Source organism: Anomaloglossus baeobatrachus, chromosome 4 (genome assembly GCF_048569485.1).
Source record: "Anomaloglossus baeobatrachus isolate aAnoBae1 chromosome 4, aAnoBae1.hap1, whole genome shotgun sequence".
In the NCBI taxonomy this organism is placed as follows: domain Eukaryota; kingdom Metazoa; phylum Chordata; class Amphibia; order Anura; family Aromobatidae; genus Anomaloglossus; species Anomaloglossus baeobatrachus.
The window spans coordinates 618,197,724-618,225,217 of record NC_134356.1 but is presented as its reverse complement, the minus strand read 5'-3'; the positions used below and the strand labels follow the sequence as shown (position 1 = coordinate 618,225,217).

General features: G+C 48.4%; 1 protein-coding gene across 1 annotated transcript; it reads left to right on the top strand.

The window, feature by feature from the left end:
* The first annotated feature begins 212 nt into the window (after positions 1 to 212).
* Positions 213 to 27,494, top strand: GCK (glucokinase). Its single transcript, XM_075342959.1, has 9 exons — positions 213 to 368; positions 11,220 to 11,374; positions 12,931 to 13,050; positions 13,398 to 13,493; positions 15,921 to 16,020; positions 24,468 to 24,651; positions 25,022 to 25,177; positions 26,262 to 26,495; positions 26,658 to 27,494. The coding sequence occupies exons 1-9, from the start codon at positions 215 to 217 to the stop codon at positions 26,800 to 26,802; spliced, it is 1,344 nt and encodes a 447-aa protein (XP_075199074.1). The 5' UTR covers positions 213 to 214; the 3' UTR covers positions 26,803 to 27,494.

Genomic DNA, 27,494 nt, shown 5'->3' with positions numbered 1-27,494 from the left:
CACACGTCAGGTTGAGGAGTGCAGTCAGTCTTTTTTTTTTTTGTCTGTTTGATATGAGGGACATGTCTGGAAAAGTAAAACTCAGTGGTGGTTTAATGCCCTATTATTTACAGACAGGTTTTGATTACATGTAGACCCCCTGCTGAAATTGCATCTTCCTGACCCAGTTTTCCTATCTTTTGACCTTGTCCTTCACCTTCGGTAGGTGGAGCAGATGCTATCTGAATTCAAGCTTCATGAAGAAGACTTGCAGGTCCTTATGAGCAGAATACAGGCGGAGATGGAAAGAGGTCTTCACCTGGAGACGAATGAAGAGGCCAGTGTGAAAATGTTACCCACCTATGTGCGCTCCACACCGGATGGCTCTGGTAAGAAGTATAGGGCAATGTGATATAACATAAACAATGACCTAGAAAGATTATCTAGAGACCATCAATAAAAATATTCCATGTCACATGGCACTTTATGTAATAAATCACTGAATATGACTGATTTTCTTCAACCCATAGAAATCACGTTGACTGTAGGGCAGAGGTCCACAACCTTTCTGATCTTGCTAGCCACATTAAGGTCTACGAGAGAGTCGCGGGCCACATCCAGCTCCTGCCCTTCTCACAGTAGTGTCCCTCAGAGTCTCCATTACTAGTATAATTGTAGCGCCCCTGAGTCACTCACGGCACTACAGGGGAACTGCATCCTCTAGGGGATGCAGGACCTACCCCCTGGGACCTGGAGTATTAGTGCCGATACCACCAAAGCACAACCAAAATCCTAAGTTCTCCACTCCACACCGGGCATAGAGGGTTAACTATGTAAGGGTATGGACGCCATGGAAAGGAACGAGTCCCTGGGATTAGCCAGCTTGGTGGGAGGGGTCAGCAGTCAGTCTGGAGAGAGTCTAGAGAGTGTAGCACATAGGAGAGGTATGCGGACGTGCCTGAGCTAGGTCCGTGCAACGGTGACCCGGGGGCACAGGAGAGAGGTCGCCAGGTCTGGTACCGGAGATACTGCTGGGACCGGAGCACGCACGGGGCACAGGGCCCTAGATCAGGCACCAGCTCTACCCGGCTTGATAAATACCTGCCCAGTGAAGACACTTTCACGGACTTCACCGAACCAAATAAATCGGGGGCATCACCAGTAAACTAGGATCGGGGTTCGGACACTTGCCTCCCTACAGGGTCCGCACTGCCCGCTGTACGGAGAAGGAGACTGTACCCCAAAAGGGACAGTTGGGACCCAAACGCTCCACGCTATGGGGACCCAACCAATAGAGAGTGCCAGGGACAGAGCAACCTGGGTCACTACATTGGCACTGATACTCCAAAGGACCTGAACCAGTAATACAAGGGCCTGAGTGAGTAGAGACTGTTAAAGACAATCTGGTGTGGTCTCCGTTATTGCCCCCTTATAATCTCCCAGGCACGGCCCTACCTGCAGAGGGCCTAACACCATTGCTGCAATCACCACCAGCTCTGGGAGTACCCACATTTAGCAGCGGCGGTTCTCCATCCTTAACCGCAACCCGCAGGTGGCGTCACATGACATTAACTATTATCTCCCCTGTAAATACATCCCTCCTTACAAAAAGAGAACCAGGGCACAGAACCGGGCAACGGCCACTAAAGTGACATCCCTAACGGTATATTCCGCCCGGGACCGAGTACCCCCTTCCCTGGGCGCTACATAATGACAGTCAAAGCTTTTCCACAGAAATCATCACACTGAGGTAGTACACCAAGATCCAGGGGTTCCTACCTCCATTCAGATCTGCTCTTCTGTGCAGGGCTATTCACAAAAGTAATGACCTGGAGACCTGCTCTTCATAGCTGCTTGCTAGACCTGGTGCTTATCAACCAAGCTGGAAGACAGCCGCGAGCCACACATTATGGGCCCGCGAGCCACATATTATGGGCCCGCGAGCCACATGTGGCTCCCAAGCTACAGATTGGGGACCCCTGACTTAAAGGCAATCAGCTCCCCAGAGGATTTTCCAGTAGCCCCTGGCTCGGATAAAATTTCAGGCCCCAAAAATATAGCAGAAATGCCATTTACATTTGACTTTGGAGCTAGTTACTTCCCATTAAAATTTATGATGCTTCCTGTGTAGATTGCATAGACCATGGTTCTCTGGACTTGTCAGTATAGGGACACACCAACTTGACAAGGGGAATGGAAGCATCTTGTTGTCATTTAGGCCTCGGCTGTGCAAAGATTTATTATGGTATATAAGTATGAGATTTACTATAAGAAACATGGCAAGAGAGTGGACATCTCCTCTAGAAATCCAGTTGACAACTTCTTCACCCAGTACTCACCACTATGTTATCTTCCTTTTCGGAGACATCTTTGACTCCTCACTTCAGCAGCCATTTCCAATATCTACAGCAATAAAAAAATTCATACCCGAGACCAGACCCCAAAATCAATTCAGATGCGAGACTTGACTTGTAAATTAATTCAAACTTCTGATCATACCCCTAAATAAATTCGGACAAAAGACAATATCCCTCAATTGATTGACACCTCGGATCACACACCTACATTAATGCAAATCACAGAACAGACTTTTAAATAAATTCAGACCCCAGACCAGATCTCTAAAATGAGGCGGACCCCTGATCAAACCCCAGACCCCTAATTTAAGACCCCAGACCAAGCCCTATTTGAAACTCCACATCAGACTCTCTAATTTCAGACTGAAGAACAGATCCCTAAATTCCAACCACAGATCAGATCTGAAGAGTTAAGGGGAAAATCATTTTTTTTTAAGCTTTTTCAATTAAAAGGCATAAAATGAAAAAAAATAAATAAATGTTTTGTTAGTCCCTGATGAAGACCCAATATTTTGGTTTTGTTACCATCACATAAAAAGTGAAATTTATTTCGAGAATTCATGGAAAGGGCAAGTGTCTGAAAATGGTCTCCTGTCAAGTTTTTATGTAAAATATGTCTTTGATAAACTCTTTGTAGTTATTTTTTAAAGGTTATCTATTGGTCATTATATTCATTAAGGGAGCCATTATGATTAGTAAAAAATCATAAAGGGCCTCACAATTAAAAGATGTAATGAGATGGCGTAAAAATGGGAGAATATTAATAAGGAAGGAAGGAGCAAAAGCCTAATTCTTTGAGGCCATGAGGGGCCATAGTACCTAGTTCAACTATCTATTTACATTCTCTTTGGTTTAAGAACCATTTGATACTCTCTCCCCTAATGCCACATTTTATATGGTCAAGGACTTAGGTTACAATCATAGAATAGTTGACACATGTCATGGTATAGTTTAAAGTTGTGTTTCAACCATAACTGGTTTTGCAGCCAAGATATCTCGTATATGTTCCCTTGTGCGGACTTCCAATGGTCTAGATGTAAGACAATATATATCTTCAAACAATAGCATGTGGAATAATTTTTTCTCCATGACATGACCTGGCTTGGCCGCCGCTGAGCCATGACTGGTATTCCCTCTCAGGGTTATTGGTCATGTGTGGGGTTAATTTCATTCTGCCTTGTTCCGGATATCTCAATGCTATATCCTGGAGCTATGCCTCCGGTGCAGTTCCAGTGATAGTCGCTGCTCTGCAGCATGCGTGCCTGGCTCCCGTGAATTACCCGCTCTGTCCTGCCTCCCAGCTACCTTGTTCTGACCCGTGTCCTCCTCTGTCCATCCCATTCCCTGACTACCCGGTCCTGTTTGCCCGTTCTCCCAGCCTTATCTGTCTGATCCCGTCCTGTGTCTTCTCCACCCTTGTATGTTACTTGGACTTCCTGACATCTGACCTGTATCCTCGTTCCCGACTTCGGCTCAGTCTCTCCCTTGGCTGTATACATGACTTTCAGGCTATCGACTCTCTGCGATCACCTGATTATGATTTTATTATCCCTGTACTACTGACAAGATCTCCTATTGTTGACCCGGTTTACTGACTACTCTACTGGTATCTTGTGGGTTTGCCTGCTTACTGCACTGTGAAGCTACACTGCATAGTACAGCGTGACACTGCAATAGTGTGTCCTGTTTTATTGTTTTTTTGGACTCTTTGGTAGCCATTGTGAATGCAACGATTACTGTATCCCCTTATCTTGAAACCAAGATTTTAAATCTGATGCTTGTGTCAAATTTTTCCTCTGATGAGAGGATCTGCCTCATCTTGAGGAACTCATCAACTGGGATGGCTTTAATTGTGGTATATGTGGTAAATACAGTAGATGGCTAGAATTGGCTTTCAGTAAGCAATCTACAACTCTGGGTTTTCTGTATACATCAATTTGTAATTGTGAGCAAGGGTCCTTTTCAATTTTAATGTCCGGAAATTCCACAGCTGTGTGATTGTACGACTAAGTAAAAGCAATATCCAATTTGTTTTTATTTAGTTGGTTTGTAAATCATTTTAAATCACTTGTTGTGCCCTGCCACACAAAGAAAACATCATCTATATAACGTAACCAGTATTTAGGTGTTGTCACCATCACAGAAAAAGTGAAATTTCTTTCCAGAAACACAGAAAGGGAAAGTGTCTGAAAAAGGTGTTCTGTCAAGTTTTTATGTAAAATATTGTTTTTAGAATTCTTTGTATTTATGTTAGTTTTCAATGTCACCATATGTAATAAATAAAACAAAATCAGCAATTTTCACTGAGCTATGGAGGACCACAACACGCTGACATTTCTGTTCTGTAGGTATGATTCTCATAAAAAAAAAATGCACACTTTAATTTTGCTGAAAACCATGAAGAACCGTTAATAGTGAAAATAGGGATAGATGAACATGGGAACAGGTGAAAATTGACTAATTGATGTTTCGGCCTGTGTGGCCTTGTTCACAGGGTCGTGGTCATCGGTGGTCCGTAGTACATCCGGTGATTCCGAAAAAGGTTGCACTAATGTCCCTTTCAGTCTTGGGTCTGCCAGCACACCAATGAGCCTAGGCATGGGAGTGCTGGCGGATACAAGACTGAAAGGGACATTAGTGCAACACTTTGCTGGTCCATGGTTCATCCGTGGATTCTGCAAAGTGTTGCACTAATGTCCCTTTCAGTCTTGGGTCCGCTAGTGTAGCGCCCCTAAAGCCATAAGGGTGCTACAAGGTTCTGCATCCCCACCAGGATGCAGGGCCTACCCCCCTAGGTCCCCGGAAGACCAGTGCCGGTCACACACAAAAACTCCAGGTAATCCCAGTTTTCCCCAACAATCCCCCATACAATGGTACAGGGCTAGGGTCGGACCAATAGAAGGTGGAGCCAGTCCAGTCCACTAGTTGACCAGGTGGGAGGGGAGGACTGAGGACAGAGAGTCAGTTGGTCTGAGAGAGTTGAGTTGTGAAGGTGGAGGTGAAGAGAGGTACTGATATGGGGTTGACAGTAACCTGGTACCTAGGAGGGTAGTTGCCGGTGAAGTACTCCCAGAACTACGCACCGATGGGGTACAGGACCGTAGAACAGAGAGAAGCTCCAAGCCGGCCTGTTAACACCTGCACAGCGAGGGGAGCATGAAGGACCTCGCTGACCCTAAGAATCCGAAGACTCCGTAGCAAAGGGAGAACTGGGGACAGGACTAGAGACTCCAACCCCACAGGGTTCATGTTACCGTCAGGCGGACAGAAGTGGACAAACCACCGGACGGGGACCCCCAGTGGCTCTACGCTACGGGGATCCATTAACCAAAGACAGGTGCAGGGGAAGAAGGTACCAGATTACTACACTGGCACTGGAAAGAAGGGGACCTGGAGGTGAAACCAGCCGGCCTCGGGTAACCAGTTACCACCAACAAGCAGGGAGTAAAAACCAGTTGCACTAAACTACTGTGTGGACTACCTTCTTCCGACGCCCGTCACATCACCCATTCTCTGGGGTCCAGCCCTGCTTGCGGAGGGCGTACCACCCAGGCTGCAATTACCACCAGCCTCAGTAGTGACATTTTGCAGTGGCGGCTCCCTCCATATAGCCGCAACACTGTAAGTGGCGTCACGTATGAACACTAATTTAATCCCCTGTAAATACACCCCCATTACAAAAAGGGCCCAGGGCACGGAACCGGGCAATGGCCAATACAGTGAAATTCCCAAGATAGACACTGCCCGGGACCGAGTACCCCATATCCCTAGGCGCGACACTAGCACTCCCGTGCCTAGGCTCGTTGGTGTGCTGGCGAACCCAAGACTGAAAAGGACATTAGTGCAACATTTTTCAGAATCACCAGATGTATCATGGACCACCAATGACCGCGACCCTGGGAACAAGGCCAGAAAGGCTGAAACATCAGTTAGTCGCTTTTCACCTGGTCCCATGTTCAACTATCCCTGTTTTCACTATTAAAAGTTCTTCATAATTTTTGGCAAAATTAGAGCATGCAGTGTTTTTCCTATAATATATCTGGGATTTTCTCAACCCAAACAACTAGCACCTCATCTACGGTAGTGTGCATGCCAATTATCCAACTCCTCATCAGATCCAGGATTACAATGACGGGCACATATATTTATTGATAATATTCCATCATTCCCAATAAGTGATTGTCGCAGCTCACGTCCTCCCCTCCCTGCTTAGAAACCTTCACAGAGATCACAGAGTATGCCCACAACAATCTCCTACAGAAGTCAGTGAATGTGGTCAGGTTTAAATCTTTAATTATTTTTACCTGGCTGTAGCACTGCAGTTCTGAATCTGTCATTATTTTTCTTTTGTTCCTACACCTCTCCATCCCTGAGATTTGCTCTCCACAGTCTTTTTAGCCAAGTGGGCGTGGTCATCAACTCTTCTCTATGAGAGTCTTAGGTGGGCTTTACACGCTGCGACATCGCTAGCGATGTCGCGAGCGATAGCACCCGTCCACGTCGGTGGCGTGTCACGGGGTGATCGCTGCCGTAGCGAAAAATATCGCTACGGCAGCGTCACACGCAATTACCTGTTCACCGACGTCGCTGTGGCCGCCGAACAATCTCTCCTTTAAGGGGGAGGTTCGTTCGGCGTCACAGCGGCTTCACTAAGAGGGCGCCCAATAGAAGCGGAGGGCCGGAGATGAGCGGCCGGTACATCTCGCCCACCTCCTTCCTTCCTCATTGCCAGCGGCCACAGGTACGATGTTGTTCCTCTTTCCTGCGGTGTCACACATAGCAACGTGTGCTGCCACAGGAATGACAAACAACCTGCGTTACAAATGAGGAACGATTTTTTGAAAATGAACGACGTGTACACGACGAACGATTTGACACCTTTTTGCGATCGCTACTGATCGCAAAAAGGTGTCACACACAACAATATTGCTAACGAGGCCGGATGTGCTTCACCAGCACCGTGACCCCGACGATATCTCGTTAGCTATATCGTTGTGTGTAAATGGGCCTTTACTGAGGACCTTTGCCTAACTAAAAAGATTTCTATACAGTGAAGGGGAGGACATATCCCAGGAATAGAGAGGTGCAGGAGCAAAAAAATAAACAACAAATTTAGGAAAATAGCAGCATTTATGTCGCGGGCGGAGGAGTCCCGGGTCCGGCCGCGGCTGCTGCGGCTGCTCGGTGGTGGCTCGAGCGGTGGGCCGGATCCCGGGGACTCGAGTGGTGCTCCTCGTCCGTGAGTGAAAAGGGTGGGGATTGGATGGTGGGGATTTGGTTATTGTCCGTGACGCCACCCACGGTTGTGGTGATATTCGTGACACCACCGCTGCTCTGGACGGGGATCCCGGGAGCGATGACAGGGAGCAGCCTGGATGTTAGGTCTCCCCTCCGTGGGTAGGGGGTTGGTTGTCCCGGGGCCCGGTGATGGGGTAGGGATGGATGGCAGGCGGGTTATGGGGCCTGGTGAGGTGCAGGGTCGCGGGGGCAGCGCTGTGCCGCACGGCACGGTGGTACTCACTCAGCCAATGATGAGGACACAGTTCTCGGTAAAACACACGGCTGGATGGACGGGTCCCACAGACGGCTGCGGCGTTGTTTCTCCCGGCAGGTTAATGGTGACTGCCTTTCCCTGCACCTATGTAGTGTAACGGTTTCAATGGGTTCCCACCGGTAACCCGCTCCCCAGCTTGGATGGGTGCTGAAGGAGCCCCTTTTGCCCACAGGCTCTGGCCCTGGGAACTTTAGCCTTGGCGGTGACTGTGTTTCCCTCTCTCGGTTGGACGGTTGCCTTCTGTCGGGACTTGGCTGCTGGGAAACCCAGGAGGTTCCCTTCGATAACGGATTTGGCAAATTCACGGCGACTCCTAGCCTTGCCAGGGTCCGTAAGCCCCTGCCGGATGGTGCTGGCTTCTCTTTGCGTACCGGTCCGGTACCGCCGGGCCACCGCCCGTCCACGGTCCTTACGGTAAACTCCGATAGGCCACTCCTGCAGACGGTCACCACCGTCTGCCAACCTTGCTGTTCCATCCGGGCCACACACCCGGACCAACTTCAGTCTGCTCTACTACCACTTTCCTTCCTTCCACTTTCCACTCTCAACTGTAAACTTTTCCCGCCTCCAGGACTGTGTACTCCTCGGTGGGCGGGGCCAACCGCCTGGCCCACCCCCTGGTGTGGACATCAGCCCATGGAGGCAGGCAACAAGGGTTTTTGTCTGACTTTGGTGTGCCTGACCGGGAGTGTGGGATGTGTAGGTGTTGTTCTCTGTGGCCCCTGGCTTGTCTAGGGCGCCACATTTACATAAGATAACAAATATTATATATTTATGGCAAGTGACAAAAAAATTAAAAAAAAAGTTTTTTTCCACAATCTTTTCTTTCATTAGTAGAAAAAAAATGCCTTTCAAAAGCAGATGAAAGTGGAATCACATATTACAAGGAGGCCTTAACCGGGTATAACCAGCGGCAATGTCCTCAGTCATTACACCACTTTTGTGGACTTTAGCTTTCGAGAGGTGATCTGATATTCACATCATACAGCAAATTTCTGTTGCACACAGGGTTTGTCACCAGTCTGAAAGCAAACACAGGCCTTGATCAAACAGTGGCTCAGTGCGGCTCCTCTGCCTGCGTCCTTCACCTTCAGGCACAGTGACATGAGGATTCCTGCTCTGTCTCCCATTTGTTTTATTTATTCTTGTGCAAAGTGTCTGACCATTCAGCGGGAGGGGTGTGCAGTAATGGCAGGTTATATAATGTCACAGTTTAACAGCAGTACAAATCTAAAGCCCCCCATACACAATAAATAGCTGTCGGCCGACAGACCACTTGGCCGATGAGCAGCTACCTTGCCCCAACCCCTATATATGCAGGAACACTCGCTTTAATCAGTTCCCTATTAGAGAAATGCTGCCAGATTTTGGCAGCAACCTATCTCACTAAGAACAAAATCAGCTTCCCGGAATTGAGCATGCAAGATGATTATCTCCCCCTAAATTATCTTTTGGGAAGAGATGGGAGGCACCCATACATATTAGCCTGTCAGCCAAGATGCCGATATTGGTAGGGTCAGAAAACAACAGTCTAATATACAGTATTTGGCAGTTTACAAGGGGAGTCTGCAAACAATGAAATACAAGAGATAGAATTTTTGTATAATCGCTATCTGATCACAAAATTCTGGCAGTTGCCTCTTTGTGTCACCCCTAGGTCTCACCTAGAACAGAGCTTTGTGACGCCTCGCTCAGCATCCTCACATATAAACTCTGACCCCGCTAATTTGCTTGTCCTCGACTATACATATTGCTGTCTTAAAGGATCTGTGCACATGTGGCGCCCCTGAGGCTTCAGTCGCCACAAAGTATTTCACCCAACATTGGGTGTAATGCTAAACCCGGTTCCTGAGGAGGTCAGTCCCAGTTTCACCACATTACACACTCAAATACACACCAGGTTGTCCTGTTCCCACTGGGGACTGGGCTAGGGTCGGGTAATAAAGGGGTTGCCGACAGAGAGGCATTTACAGGATGCCCTCAACAGGGGCCCCAGTCTCACTAGGTTAGGACCTTGGAGGGGGAGGTGCAGCCACCAAGGGGAGTCAGGAGCCAACACAACAGTTAAGAGAGTTCTCCAGCAGGAGAGCAGCGGAGCAGACGTGTCTTACAGGTGCTCCGGTGTGAAGGAGGAGAAGTTCACAATGGTTGCCGTGGGGAGAGTGATCTCTGCTCCCCACAGAACCGACGCCATGCAGAGCGGCAGGACCCTAAGGAAGATCATACTTCACGTTGGTTTTCCAGAATCTACCTGGACAGGGAAGTTTCAAGCTTCCCTGACCACTCAGCGCCTGACACCACAGTGCCATATAGGAGCCGGGGTCTTGCTGCAAGCCGAGCCCCACATCAGAACCGTGGCACCTGCATATAGGGACAAGAGTACATCTCGTGAAACCTCGGGTCCTCATGTAGCTTCAAGCCAGGAGATCCACAGACAGGCGTTATAAGGAGAAACCCACTGAACACCAAACCGGACTGATCTCTAAAGGGATTCGGGTTCGATGGAACCCATCATAGCAAGTGACCGATATTACCTGGGTGAGCGGCATCACACAAAAGTGAGTAAACAACCTGGAACCACAACTATAGACTCTGACTCTTTATTACCCGTACTGCAGCTCCCCATCGCCATTACTGCTCCCCTCATCATCCTCCCTGGGGCCCGCTCTACCTGTGGAGAGCGATACCATCCCTGGCTGCTACTACCATCTGCCCCGGAGGACAGCGACAGAAGCGGCAGCCCATTCCCTGGCCGCATACCACAGGTAGCGTCACAACAAACACCTCTCCACTACTCCCATCATCCCTTCCCCAGCCATCTTCTGTGTTGTTCAGGGCAACGGAGCCGGGCTAGGCCGGCCATGACAATGACAGTCGACGGCCCGGTGATGAGTAGGTTAAATGCACCTGCTCCGTGGGGCGCTACACATACAATGAATTGTGGTTACATTCTAAAGGTGTTCTTGTGGGCTTTTACATTAATAGCTTATCCTTAGGATACATCAACAGTATGGTGGAGGTTCAACACCTTACACCACCTCTGATCAGCTGCCCCTAGTGCCCCGGCAGGTGGAAATGCTTAGCTGAGAAGCTACACTGAAACGCTCCATCTGCATGGTGGGTGTGACGGGTGCAGCACCTCCGTCCCTATAGATTCACCGCACTGTGATCAGGTATTGATGACCTATCCTACAGATAAACCACTAAAATAACATTCCCAGACAACCCCTTTAATAGTGCAGTGACTTAGATGTTCTAACTTGTAACTAGAAGAAATCTTGCAAGTTTCAGTTTGCTCATGTACCCTATTTTCCTTTTGACTCTTTTAGAGGTTGGAGACTTCTTGGCCTTGGATCTCGGTGGCACTAATTTTCGAGTAATGTTGGTTAAAGTAGGGGAGGATCTAGATGGAGAGTGGAAAGTGGAGACCAAACATAAGATGTATTCGATTCCTGAGGATGCCATGACGGGAACTGCTGAGATGGTGAGGACATGTATGGGAAGAACACAGCATTGGGTTATATTGGTGGAGTATTAAGAAAATAAGTAATAGTTATTTTAAATTGCCCAATCCACCCATCAATACACCAAAATATAGAAAGAGATAGAAAAGTATTTTGGGTTAAAATCTTTAAAAGGGGTATCCCCCAACTTAGGATCCTATCCCAATATGTACTAGGAATAATAATAATAATAATAATAATAATAATAATAATAATAATAATAATAATAAATGCCTCCAATTAGAAATGTAGTATAGTTCTCCTGATTAGCTATGTCCCTTACCTCATGTGCAGCGCATTGCAGCTTAGGTATACATGGTTACATCCATTCATATAGTGACAGCTAGTTGCTCGTGGTAGCAACCATGTATATCTAAAAACATCTTTTTAAAAAGGGAAAAAGCCCAGCTGGGCGGACTATGACCAGTTAGAGAAATCTGTGCCTTTGTCATCTCAGTGAGAGGCTTTATAATTACTGAATAATTCTGAATACATTTCCGGTAAAAGTTGGTAAACCCAAGAAAGCGCTGTAACGCTTTCAGGTTTTCTGGACCATCCCAGTCATGTACAGCACGGACCTTCTCTGGATCTATCCAAAAACCCAAAGCAGACAACAGGTATCCCAAAACTTGTACCTCTTAGACAGCGAAAACACACTTCTCCAGTTTGGCATACAGTTTATCCCTCAAGATCTGCAATACCTGTTTAATATGTATCTGATGTGTCTCCATAAGGGGGAGAGGGTGACCCCCTGACCAAACCTACCACTGGGCCCTGGGTTCCCTCACCACCCTAGATAGGTTCCACACCTATGGTCTGAGCTGGATACCTGACCCTAGGCTGACCCAGCACTTGCACTTGAGTTCCTAGGTAGGGAGCAGATGGGATGAGTTCATCGTCAACCCTACTACATGCTAAAGGACACAAAGGGATAACAGACAGGGAGAAAACCACAAACAACTTATCTCTAGTTGTCTCAGGCAGAGAAGCTGCAACAACCACCAAGATGCTCTAGATGTATGCAAGCCGCCTGCTTGCATTGAAGACTTGATAAAGATGTATCAAATATCACCAGCACCAGTAATAGGAAGTGAAGGTATATATAGACAAGGAAAGTACTGATGAACAGCAGCTAACACCCTGAACAACACCCCTGAGTCTTAAAGGGAAAAGGATGAAAACCAAGCAGGAATGATAGAAGGTCAGGGAGCAGTTTCTGCAGCCAGACGCTGTGACCTTCTATAGCTGACACCACAGGATTGTCTGTCACCCATGCCATCAAGATGCTTAGCAACAAAGAGTCCATCTCAGTCCCTCAAACAAAGTTAGTCTCCATCAATCAATCCTTGTGAACAAGGATTAGCAAAACCCAAATCAAGTGCATATGATGCAGATTGTTAGTGAATTTAGATGCATAATCAATGTTGAAGTCCGTGTGAAATCGGACAAGAGTCCTACAAGGGTAAAGTACTCCAAAAAACAGGTGTAGAATTTTTATTGTGTTAACTTTTATAGTAACCAGGTGTTTTCTTTTCAGCTGTTTGATTACATTGCGGAGTGTATCTCAGATTATCTGGACCAGCAGAACATGAAACACAAAAAACTGCCCCTTGGATTTACCTTCTCCTTCCCGGTCCGGCATGAGGATATCGACAAGGTGAACCAGTTTTAATATGCTTCAAATATGGACAAAAAGTCACTAAAAGTGTCCAGTGTCCCCATAGCATATGCACACTCGAGTAAGTGAACATGTGTATTCAATGGAAAAAGAGGAGCCACTTCTGACTTCAGCTTAACTCATGGGGGGACAGTTGGGAAGTCCCTATAGAGATTAGATGGTCAACCAGTCATGCCAAAATGCAGAGAATGGTCAGTTTATTTTCTATTGTGTATGGGGGCTGTGAAGCCATCACTATCATATATATTGCATATTGTGTTTTTAGGGTTACCTATATATTATGCAGAAAGGCTAATAGTGAATTTCTTTGTATATGTTCTCTATAGGGTATCCTCCTGAACTGGACCAAAGGATTCAAAGCTTCTGGTGCTGAGGGGAACAATGTTGTTGGACTGCTGAGAGATGCCATCAAGAGACGAGGGGTGAGATGCGGTGTTATTGTAGAGTTGCGTCAGATGGTAGTCGTGGGCAAGGGATTGACTCTAGTTCCTCCGGCACGCTACATGAACTAGATTGTCCTGGCTGGGTGTGTGGACTTGAATTGTGTGGATTGTGGATCCATGCAGGCCACATACTGCTGCTGATGCTGGCTGGCCACAACGGGACGACGACTCCATAAGAAAACCAACAATCTATTTCAAACAGTACTATACTTAACAATTGATTCTTAGCAACAACTATTGTGACGCCCTGGACTAGTCAGGTCGTCCCAGGTAGTCCCATGCACACACCCCCTCCCTAAAAAGGTGACAGCAGCCAAACTACAAAACCCTTGTCACCTCCCTCCACGTTTGATGTCCACACCAGGGGGGTGGAGCCAGGTGGTTGGCTCTGCCCACCGAGGAGTTCACAGGCCTGGAGGCAGTTCCCCGTGGGAAGCAGAGAGAGTAGGAGATTAGCTTTGACCGTGGAGGAGAGAAGGCGAGCTCAAGGGCAGACCTGTGACCAGGCCTGCCAATAGTCTACTTAGGTGTCTGGGTTGGAGCCCAGTCACCTCTGGCAAGGAGGCAGACGGTGGTGGCCGCCTGCAGGAGCTGGGATTACAGCCGGTAAAACCGTAGGGACCGGGGTTGGGCGGTGGCCCACTGGTACCGAACCAGGCAACCGATTGGAAACCGGAGCACCAGGAAGGGTACTCAGACCCAGTACGAAACCCAGAACCAACAGGGCTGAGTCAAGTCAACTGATTGAGGACTGGACTTTAGGACCTTTCCCACACAAGACCCGACTGAAGACAACAGCCCAACCATTAGGGTAAAGCCACCGCCAAGGCATAGAGACTCAAAGGGCCAGCGTCTGCGGGCAAACAGGGCTCTCCCGACTTCCAGCAAGCCGGGGAGCGGACTACGGTTGCTTAGGCATAGGAGTCATAAGATTCACATTAAGGAGGTGCAGGAGAAAGGCGGAAACCACCAACCTGTTAAGGGAGAAGCTGCAGCCAGCTGCGGGTCCCGTTCATCACCCCGTTTGGTTAACCAGAGACTCCAGTGTGTTGTGTCATAGTAAGTACACCAATGTCTTCGGGCCGCACACCGCGCCGCACCGCATCATCACCCAGCACGCACACATCCACTCGCCTCAGCACCTCCCTCAGGCCCCCGGGACCTTCACTCCCCTACCCACGGAGGGGTCAACATCAAGCTGCGCAACACCGTCCCCGGGAGGCCTAGTCAACGGCAGCGGTGGTGTCCATCCATTCACTACAACCCGTGGGTGGCGTCACAAACTTAAATTCCCTACAAACCACTGCGGCTCCGGCCGTGGTACTCCCCACTGAAGTCCCTACGTGTAGCGCCAACCCCTTTGATGAGCGACGTGACCCCCGGGTCCGTGAGGATCTCGAGCCACCTACCGTACGAGCACGAATCCGAGCGGCTCGGCAGCCGGCCGAGCCCGCGGGGCGGTACACTATACACATTAGATAGGGGGCGCATATCTGTAGAAGGGAGTAAATGCTAGGCCGAGGGGGACTTGAACAGGCTGAGCTAGTGTGTGTGGGTTCTGCCCCGAACGGGGGCTGCGACACTTACTTCAGTCTTCAGAGGAGCGTCCACCTCCCCACAGCCGGTCACCGTCATAGACATAGCAGGGCAACACATCACACAGAGAGAATCTTTGCAAACAACAACTGGTTTAATCGATCTTCAATCTTCTGGACAGACATGGCCATTTCAATCCTGTTCTGCTTCCGCTGTTTTTTTGGATACTTTTCCTGTCTATCTCTTGCCCTGGGTGTTAGCCTTCCAGCAGCTGAGTCTAAATCTCTGCTTTTCCCCATTTCTTGGCTCCGTGGCTTCCCGTGTCCAGTTGCTGCCTCGGACGGCTATACCATGCCCATCACAAGGTGAGCCATAGGCTCAAGACACAACGGAGGATTCCTCCCGATTCCCAGAAGGACCCTAGTACAAAGCATGTCCTCACATCTGGAACCTTTCTGCAGAACTACCCCTCTTCCTGGCCTGTCTCACTAACCAACCCTCTGCTCGGTGACACTCCTCCCATCCTAGCTCACATCACTTAATGAATTTGGCGCATGCTTAGTGGCGTGCACCTCAGCAGAAATACTACCCTATTCGGGGCCTGGAGTAACATTGCTGGCATAAAACATGGCATCACTATTGATGAATTTGACGGGCGGGCATTTTCACGCCCATTCTTCCCCATCTCTATCCAGTTTAGCAGAGCTGCCTGAAACAGTTTGATGAATCAGGGCCTTAGCTCATTCACTATAGACAATCACATACATACAGTATATGAATATAGTTAATTTTCTATGCTGTCTATACACATTACACTGTTGTCTTTATGTTCTCGTGTAATTATAGTAATGTTATCTCTGTCCACTCCAGGATTTTGAAATGGATGTTGTTGCTATGGTGAATGACACTGTTGCCACCATGATCTCCTGTTACTATGAAGATCACTGTTGTGAAGTTGGCATGATAGTAGGTAAGTCTGCATTCATTTTTTTTTTTTGTGGAAAGCGCCATGTCATTATAGGAAAATTTATGGAGAAACTGTCAGCAGGATTTTCCCAAAACCTCCCCCTTCCCCCAAACCATTTATAGGCACTTGTAGCTCTTTCAAAGACAACAAGAAATACCTTTAGGGTATGTGCGCACGTTGCTTTTTACCTGCTTTTTACCTGCTTTTTTGCTGCTTTTTCTTCTGCGCTGTTTAATGCCAAAATGGATGTGTTCTTCTATTCAAGCAAAGTCTATGGGAATTTGGGTTTCTTGTTCACACTATGTTGTTCAAAATGCTGCCTTTTTGTGGCAGAACTTTGGTCAAAAACTCAGCTTTTCAAAGAAGCAACATGTCAATTGTTTTTGCCATTTGGGTTTTGCACTGCAAAGCTGAGTTTTTGACCAAAGTTCTGCCACAAAAAGGCAGCATTTTGAACAACATAGTGTGAACAAGAAACCCAAATTCCCATAGACTTTGCTTGAATAGAAGAACACATCCATTTTGGCATTAAACAGCGCAGAAGAAAAAGCAGCAAAAAAGCAGGTAAAAAGCAACGTGCGCACATACCCTTACATGGCCAGTCCACTCCTCCATTCCCCACCCAGCTTAGTTTCCGCCTGCTGATAGCCTCTATGCTCTGTGACTTCGGACAAAGAAGCTGTAAGTGAAGCAGGAGGCGGGGAATAGAGCTGGAATGACAGAGGCTTTAGATCTACTATAGCCAGTTGCATATTAATTCAAATGCCGATTTCTTAGTGATGGAGAAACGAGCTTGCCATTTAAAGATATTGCTGGACTTGTCTTTCAAAGAGCTACATGCACATATAGTTACCGTAGTTTGTGTGGTAAAATGCTGTTGAATGCCATATATTGTACCTTCCTAAATCCATTAGATAGCTGTTGGCCGAATAATCGTTCAGATGACAGCTATTTCCCCTGACGTCTCCAAACATAGGAACGCTTAGGCCGCTTTCACACTTGCATTGGACGGGATCCGTAGCATTGCGTTGTGTGACACATGCAATGGATGCGTTGCATATAGTGGCACAATGGATGCTACGGATCGTACAAAATGACGCAATCAGTTATAGTTTTTTCTTTGTCGCTCCATTGGGAGACCCAGACAATTGGGTGTATAGCTATTGCCTCTGGAGGCCACACAAAGTATTACACTTAAAAGTGTAAGGCCCCTCCCCTTCTGGCTATACACCCCCAGTGGGATCACTGGCTCACCAGTTTTGTGCTTTGTGCGAAGGAGGCAACACATCCACGCATAGCTCCACTTTTTAGTCAGCAGCAGCTGCTGACTATGTCGGATGGAAGAAAAGAGGACACATATAGTGTCCCCAGCATGCTCCCTTCTCACCCCACTGTATGTCGGAGGTGTTTGTAAGGTTGAGGTACCCATTGCGGGTACGGCGGCAGGAGCCCACATGCTGATTCCTTCCCCATCCCTTTTTACAGGGCTCTGGGTGAAGTGGGATTTACCGGTCTCCAGGCACTGAGACCGTGCTCCATCTACAGCCCCTGGAGAAGATGCTGGATGGAGCGGAGTACATCAGGGACATGGCCCTGCTTCCTCAAGGTACTCTGTGTCCCCGTGCATTTGGCGCTCACACCGCAGCATGCTGGGTGTTGTAGTGCGCCGGGGGACATCAGCGCTGCGGCGCCTGTGCCATAGCCTCATTCAGCTTAGCTGAAGCAGGCACACTTATGGGACTCGGCCGCGCCGGCCGCTGGGACTGCGGCACGGCTGGCACTTGTAGTGCGCCGGGGACTTCAGCGCGGCCTGCGCTTTTACGGCGGCCGCGCTGATAACTACAGTCCCCGGCTTTTGCGGCCTGCTTCCGTTCGTTCCCGCCCCCAGACCTGCCAGTCAGGAGAGGGGCGGGACGCTGCCCACGTCTAGGACTCGGGCGCGCCGGCCGCTGGAACAGCGGCGCGGCTGGCACTTGTAGTGCGCCGGGGACTTCAGCGCGGCCCGCGCTTTTACGGCGGCCGCGCTGATAACTCGAGTCCCCGGCTTTTGCGGCCTGCTTTAGTTCGTTCCCGCCCCCAGACCTGCCAGTCAGGAGAGGGGCGGGACGCTGGCCACTTCTAGGGCGGTCGCGCCGGCCGCTGGGACTGCGGCGCGGCTGGCACTTGTGGTGCGCCGGGGACTTCAGCGCGGCCCGCGCTTTTACGGCGGCCGCGCTGTTAACTCGAGTCCCCGGCTTCTGGGCCTAGTCTCCCTTCGTTACCGCCCACAGCCCTGACAGTCAGGGTAGGGGCGTGACGCTGCAAGAGCAGAGCTGAGAGCTGGAGTATGTTTTGCATACTCCACCCCTCTCACTGTGTGCAATTCCCGCACTTTCTCAGGCACGCCCACGGCTTCCTTCTCTACAAGGACACCGGCAGCCATTAGTGTCAGTTTCTGTACGATACAGAGACAAGTGTGGAAGACCCTGGCATTCTGATAGTCACACAATCGCTGTAACAGGCGTTAAGCAGCACCTGTGGTGCTAACCCCACTAGTGCAGAAGTGCACTTATAGATATGCTTGTACTATATACATTGCACTGTTTGGTCGCACGTTGTATATACCCTCCTGGATTATGCGGAGGAGTTATCAGCATATTCTCTGTGTAAAACAAAGGTGCAGAACCACATGTTTTTCTATACAGCTGGTACAGCATGTACGGCTATACGGCCGGCAGGTACATAGACTCCCATTGTATGCACTAATGGCCAGGGGATGAGGACGGTGTCTGCAGTATTTACTGACAGTTTTTCTGAGACTATGGCTATGATACTAGAAGCCTAGCAGTCCGGACATGTCTCTCACAAGATGGGCACTGTTGAATCATTGATCCATGGCCCCCCTCAGTGTGAATAACTAACAGCTCCGGGAATGTCACACGCATCCCAGAGTCACGGCTCTGCACGGACGTCAGTCCCAGACAGCCTAAGTGGGCTCGCTATGAGCGGCCTCGGTTTCATCAGGGTCCTAACAGAAGGACTCGCTGTGTAATGAGGCGGAAGTAGCGGCTCAGGATTCTGATCCTGAGACCGCTCTCAATCTGGATACACCTGATTGTGACGCCATAGTAAATAATCTTATAGCGTCCATCTATAGAATGTGGGTTATTTCTCACAACTCCTCCAGTGGAGGAGTCAGCTTCACGTATTTTTCTGGACCACTCTGCCTTCAGAGAGGCAGTCCAGGAACACCACGCTTATCCAGATATGCGCTTCTCCAAACGGCTTAGGATACACGCTATCCCTGTCCCCTGACTTGGTCAAGGACTGGACCCAATGTCCCGAGCGGCATCCTCCAATCTCCAGGCTTGTAGCTAGATCCATAGTTGCAGTGGGAGATGGAACTGCAAACTCAAAGATGCCACTGACAGACAGATGGATCTCTGGTCGAAAGCCATCTATGAGGCTGTCGGCGCACCGTTGGCTCCGGCATTCTCTCCCTTGGGGCACTCCAAGCTATTTCAGCTTGTCTTACACAGATTGACACGGTTACACGTACATCTGTGCCGCAGGTGGCATCCTTAACCTCTCAAATGTCTGCATTTGTTTCTTACGCGATTCAGGTTGTCCTGGACTCTGCGAACCGTGCGGCGGTAGCCTCCGCTACTCCGTGTTTTTAAGCAGAGCCTGGTCTGCTCGTTAAGTGAATGGAAGGCAGATTCTGCTTCCAAAAAAGGTTGCCTAACCAGTTGCCTTTTTCTGCTGACCGACTGTTTGGTGAGCGTTGGATGTAACCATCAAACAGTCCAGGGGTAAGGATTCATCCTTTCCTCAGCCCGGACACAACAAACCCCAACAGAGCAAGAGGCAGTCGGGGTTTTCGGCCTTTTCGAGGCTCGGGCAGGTCCCATTTTTCCTCGTCCAAGGTGGACTCAAAAGGATCAGAGGAGCTAAGATTCTTAGCGGGCTCAGTCTCGCCCAAAAAAGCGACAGTCGGAAAACCCGCTTCCAAGGCGGCTTCCTCATGACTTGCGGCCTCGGTCCGTAGCAGGCTCTCCCGCCTTGGCGATATTTAGCTGCCATAGGTCAATGACCATTGAGTGTGAGACATTCTGTCTCACGGGTACAGGATAGAGCTCACTTCTCGTCCTCCAACTCGATTCTTCAGAATTTCTCCACCTCCCGGCCGGGCCGCTGCTCTTCTGCAAACAGGGTGCACTCTATAGGCAGAAAGAGTGATGACCCCCGTTCCTCTTCAGGAACAAGGTCACGGTTTTTACCCCAAATTCTTTGCGGTACCTATAACAACGGGCCGTTCCGTCCCGTTCTGGATCTAAAAATGCTCAGCAAGCTCGTGGACACCAGGCGGTTCCGGATGGAATCCCTCCGCCATGTCATCGCCTCAAGGTCCCAAGGATATTTCCTAGCATCATTAGGCATCAAGGATGCTTATCCACACGTGCCGATTGATCCAGAGCACTAGCGTTTCTACGCTTCGTTATAGGAGACGAACACCCTCTGTTCGTAGCTCTACCTTCCGGCTAGCGACAGTCCAACTGGTCTTCGCCAAGGTCAGGGCAGCAGTAGTCACAGTCCTGCACTCTCAGGGTCACTCTGTGGTCCCGTATTTAGACGATCTACTTGTCAAGGCACTCTCTTAGGAAACATGCCAACACTGCCCGAACGTTGCGCTGGAGACTCTCTAGAGTTTTGGGTGGATCATCAACTTTTTAAAGTCAGATCCGACCCCGACCCTATCGATAACATATCTAGGCATAGAGTTTCTTACTCTCTCAGCGATAGTGAAGCTGCCGCTAGACAAACAGCATTCACTACGGGCTGCAAGCTCTTCTTTAAGAACCAGTCGCACACATTGACACGCCTCATGCACTTCCTACGTAAGATGGTAGCAATGGAGGCAGTTCCTTTCGCGCAGTTTTACTGCGTCCACTACAATGGGACATTCTCCGCCAATGGGACGAGGAGTCGACGTCCCTCAACAGAGTCGTCGTTCTTCTCAGGCGGCCAAGGAATCTCTACGGTGGTGGCTTCTTCTCACCTCTTGGTCAAAAAGAAGGTCCTTCCTATCCCCGTCCTGGGCGATAGTTACGACAGACGCGAGTCTATCAGGGTGGGGAGCAGTTTTTCTCCACTACAGCGCTCAGGGTACGTGGACTCAGCAAGAGTCCACTCTTCAGATCAATGTTCTTGAACACAGAGCAGTGTATCTTGCCCTACAATCCTTCCAACAGCGGCTGAAAAGCAAGCATATCCGACTTCAGTCGGACAGCTCCACGGCGGTGGCATACATCAACCACCAAGGAAGAACGCGCAACCGGCAAGCCTTCCAGGAAGTCCGGCAGGTTCTGGTGTGGGTGGAAGACACGGCATCCACCATATCCACAATTCATCCCAAGTGTGGAAACTAGGAAGCTGACTTCCTAAGTCGCTGAGGTGTGGCCGAAAGAGTATGGTCTCCTCACCCGGACGGGTTTCAGGAGATCTGGCGCCGCTGACAGAGGCCGGACGTCGATCTAATGGCGTCACGGCACAACAACAATGTGCCAGCTTCATGGCACGGTTTCACAATCATCGAGCTCTGGCGGCAAACGCCTTAGTTCAGCATTGGTCGCAGTTCCAGCTACCTTAGGTGCCACCTCTGGCATTGTTGCCCAGAGTACTGCGCTAGATCAAGACCGACTGCGGCCGCACCATCCTCGTCGCTACAAATTGGCCGAGGATGTGTGGTACTCGGTTTTGTGGTGCCTCACGGTAGGCTAACCGGGGGCACTACCAGACCAATCAGACTGGCTGTCTCAAGGGCCATTCTTCCATTTGGATTCTACGGCCCTCAACCGGATGGTGTGGCATTGAGTCCTGGAACCTAGTGTCGTCAGGATTACCTCAGGACGTGGTTGCCACCATGAGACAGGCTAGCATACCAACGTCCGCCAAGATTGACCACAGGACGTGGAAGATGTTCTTATCTCGGTGCTCGGCGCAGGGTGTTTCTCCCTGGCCGGTTGCATCGTCTATGTTTCCTTCCTTCCTGCAATCTAGGTAGGAAAATGGGTTGTCGCTCAGTTCCCTTTAGGGACAAGTCTCAGCGCTATCTGTATTTTTTCAGAAACGACGACTTCCTCAGGTACGCACGTTCCTACGGGGAGTTTGTCTTCTCAGCACTCCGTACAAGCGGCCGTTAGAGCCCTGAGATCTGAACAAGGTTCTAATTGCTCTCCAGATGCCGCCTTTCGAGCCTTTGAAGGATGTCTCCCTTCCCGTTTTTCACGGGAAGTGGCCTTCTAGTAACGGTCTCGTCTCTTAGGAGAGTTTCCGAGCTAGCAACGCTCTCATACAAACTCCCTTCCTGGTCCTTCACCAGGACAGGGTAGTTCTGCGTCCGGTTCCGGAATTTCTCCCTAAGGTGGTATCCCACTTTCATATCAATCAGGATATCACCTCACCTTCTTTGTGTCCTCGTCCAGTCCATCAATTTCAGAAAGATTTGCATCTGTTGGTTCTGGTGAGAGCACTCAGGTTCTACTTCCCGCATGGCGCTCCTGCGCCACCCGGATGCACTCTTTGTCCTTGTCGCTGGTCGGCGTAAACAGTCGCAAGCTTCCAGATCCACCCTTGCTCGGGGGCTCGAGGCACCAATTCTTGAAACCTACAGTTCTACTGGGCTTCTGGTTCTCTCAAGGCCGAAGGCCCATTCTACCAGAGCCGTGGGTGCATCCTGGGCATTACGGCACCAGGCTACGGCTCAGCAGGTGTGTCAGGCACCCACCTGGTCGAGTCTACTTACTTTTACCAAGCATTATCAGATGCATACCTACGCTTCGGCAGACGCCAGCCTAGGTAGATAAGTCATTCAGGCGGCGGTTGGCCACCTGTAGGAGAGGGCCGTTTGACGGCCCTATCATGAGGTATTCTTTTACCCACCCAGGGATTGCTTTTGGACATCCCAATTGTCTGGGTCTCCCAATGGAGCGACAAAGAAGAAGGGAATTTTGTTTACTTACCGTAAATTCCTTTTCTTCTAGCTCCAATTGGGAGACCCAGCACCCGCCCTGTTTTCTCGGGGTTTTTCTGTTTTTTCGGGTACACATGTTGTTCATGTGGTATGGTTCAGTTCTCCGATGTTTCCTCGGATTGAATTGGTCTTTAAACCAGTTATTGGCTTTCCTCCTTCTTGCTTTGGCACTAAAACTGGTGAGCCAGTGATCCCACTGGGGGTGTATAGCCAGAAGGGGAGGGGCCTTACACTTTTAAGTGTAATACTTTGTGTGGCCTCCAGAGGCAATAGCTATACACCCAATTGTCTGGGTCTCCCAATTGGAGCTAGAAGAAAAGGAATTTACGGTAAGTAAACAAAATTCCCTTCTTTCATTGACTTTACACATCTGGGCATGCGCAGTTGTGTAAAGCGGATGCGTTAATGGAATCCGTCAAATGACGGATTCTAACGGAATCCGTCACCATAGGCGTCCATTATAAAAACAACAGACGCCAACGGATTCCTGCAGGTTGCCTTTTCTTTTTTTTACACTCCGCCAAGCGCAGAAAAACGCTACAATCAGCATTCCATCTGCCAGGCGGATGCAACGCAGCGTCGCCTGACGGATGCAACGCAAGGCCATCCGTTGCTATCCGTAGCTAATAGAAGTCTATGAGGAATAAAACGGTTTCCTGCAACGGTTACCGGAATTCCTCAAGGCAGCGAATAGCAACGGAAGCCGTCCAACGCAAGTGTGAAAGCGGCCTTAGCTCCATGATGGATCCTTCTTTCCCTCTACATCATCTGTTGGGGAGAGATAGAAGGTCCTCATTCGCATTACACAATCAGCTTACCCTATCGATATTGGCAGGTTTGGGCGGCTTTAGTCCAATATGTTGATTGCTTGTTATAGGCCAAGCAATGCTCTCTGGGAAAAAGGAATGCAAAGAAGATGGCAGAGTCTATTCTGCCATCTATTGGAGATAGCAATATCAACCTCTTAAGAAGCCTTGCCACATGACATAGAATCTAAAGCCAAACTAGAGTCCGCTCCACAGGGAAAAGAACTCCATTTGTAGACATCTGTTTCGGGGCACTTGCCCTTCCTCTGTGCGATATATGAGAATTGTAGGCTTGGTTGCTTTCCTAAATATCTCTGTTTTCTTAAGTTATTGATTCCCGTCATTTGACGAGATATAATTAGGACTCGGTTCTTAGATCATGGTTGAACACGAGCAGCATAAACAGCAGAAACTCTTGATGTACCCACCAAACAGATCCATGGGCCTTTGTGAACATGATTGTGTCTGTACAATTTTTTTTTACTTCTAGGGTTGTTCAGAATGTGATTTGTTTTCAGTAGGAGACATATACCACTGTGTGTCCATGTATACCACCCTTAAAAGAATTAGATGTGAACGGAGCCTTAAAGATGTTAACCTTTATTTATTTTAATGGTCTCTTGTTCTTCCAGGAACTGGGTGCAATGCCTGTTACATGGAAGAGATGTGCAACGTGGAACTGGTGGAAGGAGAGGAAGGTCGTATGTGTGTCAATACAGAGTGGGGTGCATTTGGTGACACCGGTGAAATAGAAGACTTCCGTCTCGAGTACGATCGAGTGGTGGACGAGGGCTCCCTGAATCCTGGTCAGCAACTGTAAGGACACACTATATTATTCTAGTCTAAGTGATCATTTTGTTCAAACTTTTGGTGGACGTCACAACACTACGATCACCATCACTTATCCTAGCACTATGTCATCAGTTTGGGACAACCCTCTTCTGCATGATTGTCTACATGTATAATTTTATTGCCATATTTAGTAGTTTACAATAACAAATGCCAATAATTGGTAGGGAATAATTGGTCGGGTCAACCCAATTTTGCGTATCTACGGTATTGCCAGAATACAAAATAAATCTATTTATCTGAAGAGAAATTTTGTTTTTTGCTAAAATGGTTTGGTCTCTTCAATGGTGACCTTGATATATTGACACCCTCACTGTTTACTTCATTCATGGTATAGCTATGAAAAGATGATTGGAGGCAAGTATATGGGGGAACTTGTCAGACTGGTCCTGATGAAGATGGTGAATGAGAATCTGGTTTTCGGAGGAGAAGCTTCTGAAAAACTGAAGACAAGAGGAAGTTTCGAAACGCAGTTTGTGTCACAGATAGAAGGGTAATAAAGAAAAACCTTATATTTCTACTAATGAATTCTCAGTCTTGAACTTTAAAAGGGTTGTTTGCTTTGGTCAGTTTCTTTCTTTGCAAATTGTTATCTGATAAAAAGCCAATCAAAGAGTGTCTAGTGCTGAGACTGTAGTCTTGTAATGGTAACAACTGGTGTAGAGGCAGTGAGTGAGATTAGTGGACCCACTGAACCCCAGGCTTACCCTTTAGAGGGAGGGGCTTAACTAAGCGCCCACCACGAGGCGGACGTCAGGCACCACTCCCAGGGCATTGACCAGGACTGTGGCAGCTGACCCCCAGGACAGCTGACTGACTCAGGAATAGCCGGGTACAGGCGGGGTGCCTGGGGCAGACAGGACAGGAAGGTACGGACAGGATTGGTGGGCACTGCAGGGGCAGACAGGCATGGGAAGGCAGGTACCGGAGACGGACACAGGGTTAACAGGACGGAAGCTCGGAACCTGGCAAATAGCTAGGTAGCAGACCAACTGAATAACTAGAGGCGTTTCACAGGCACCTCCCCTAATGGGTGGATCCCTTAAATATATAATTCCTCTCAGCCATAGGCTGAGAGGCATTTCCTAGAAATAGTGTGCCTGCCCTTTAAGAGCATCTTAGGTGCACTCTTGGGAGCACTGTGCAGCATGTACAGGGCCCGGGAGTGGAAGGAGGTAGCAACACACGTAAATGGATGGGGGAGTGCAGGGAAGGATGCAACCTGGCTGGGGCGGTGAGTAAGTCGCCGTCTCTGCAGAGACACTGACGCAACAAATCTGCAGACATGCCAGCACTACAAATCTGTTGGTTACAAGTCTACAATTTCCCCCTAGTGGAGAAATTAAGCATTACATGGTGCATGTTAAAATATGCTGTCTTTGAAGTGCATGAAAAAGCAGGATTCTCTAAAATAAGACAAGATCTTTATAGCTTATGTATTCATAGTAACCCCAAATGAGGGACTCCTATTTATTAGTCCCTCTAGTGGAATATTTTATATTTTTTTTTTGCTACTATCTCCACCTGATTGCTACTTGTAGCCCCCATTTTTATTTTTTTCTGATTCTTATTTTCAGAGACTCTTCAGATTTTAAGCAAACCTGCAATCTCCTGCGGACTTTGGGTCTACAGCCCACCCTGGGAGACTGCCATGCAGTGCGTATGGCATGTGAAAGCGTGTCTACTCGAGCAGCTGCCATGTGTGGAGCTGGCCTTGCTGGAGTCCTCAGTCGTATGCATAAGAATCGGGGAGAAGACATCCTCAAGATCACAGTTGGAGTGGACGGATCTGTCTACAAACTTCACCCTTCGTAAGTTAACTTATTTAGTGGTCTACATCACAGTCAAACATAATATGACCAATTCTCAATTTGTAAATCCAAGTGGTTGGAACCAATTTCCTTATCTCAATTTTTTTTTGTTTATTTTATGATCATAAAAGTTGTTGACACCAACAATTCTTCTACTTTCAGCTTTAAGGATAAGTTCCACACAGCTGTTAAGAAGTTGACACCAAGATGTGACATCACCTTCATCCAATCAGAAGAAGGCAGTGGACGAGGCGCAGCCTTGATTTCGGCAGTAGCATACAAGATGGCCTGTCTTATTGGTCATTAGCTACTGATGCAACATAATCCTTGGACATATCATTTCAATACCTCCTAAGACAGATTCGTCAGACCTGTAAAAAGTCCCCAAAATGGGCAATATTCCATTACATAAACATTGTTCTACGGACCTAAATGGCTTATATGGATCCATCTTCCCAAAGTTCTGCAGAACATTGATAGATTTATGGTCCAACAAGACATCTGTGCAATTTTGGCTATCTACATAAGTTCATGCCAGCTACAACAACCCAAATCAGTATGTCTGTATGAATAGTTTGGATAAAGCAATGCTCTAGGTTGTCAAGACAGTCACATACTGGTGAAGTTACACCCTGAAGGTTTTTGCTATTAGATTACAGACTTGCACATTTTCAGAGCTCATGGAATTCTCAGGAAATTAGTAACAGTGGACGTAAGCAGAGAGACATTACCACTTTACAGACTTTGACAGCCTGGTCAAACCCGATGCTTAACCTTCAGCCAGAGGATGAAAAGAAAAATGATGGCATAGCCTTATGATGACAGAATATATCTATAGTACCTAATAAAGGTGAAGCATCCATCTATGGTCAAGTGTTAACTAATGTGAATCCTTCTACCAAAGTTTTTAAAATGTATATTGTGAATTATACGTGTTTTCAGCATCTTGTGCAAATACTAATGTCGCTAACCGCACTCGTTAATGATAGAAAGTACTTT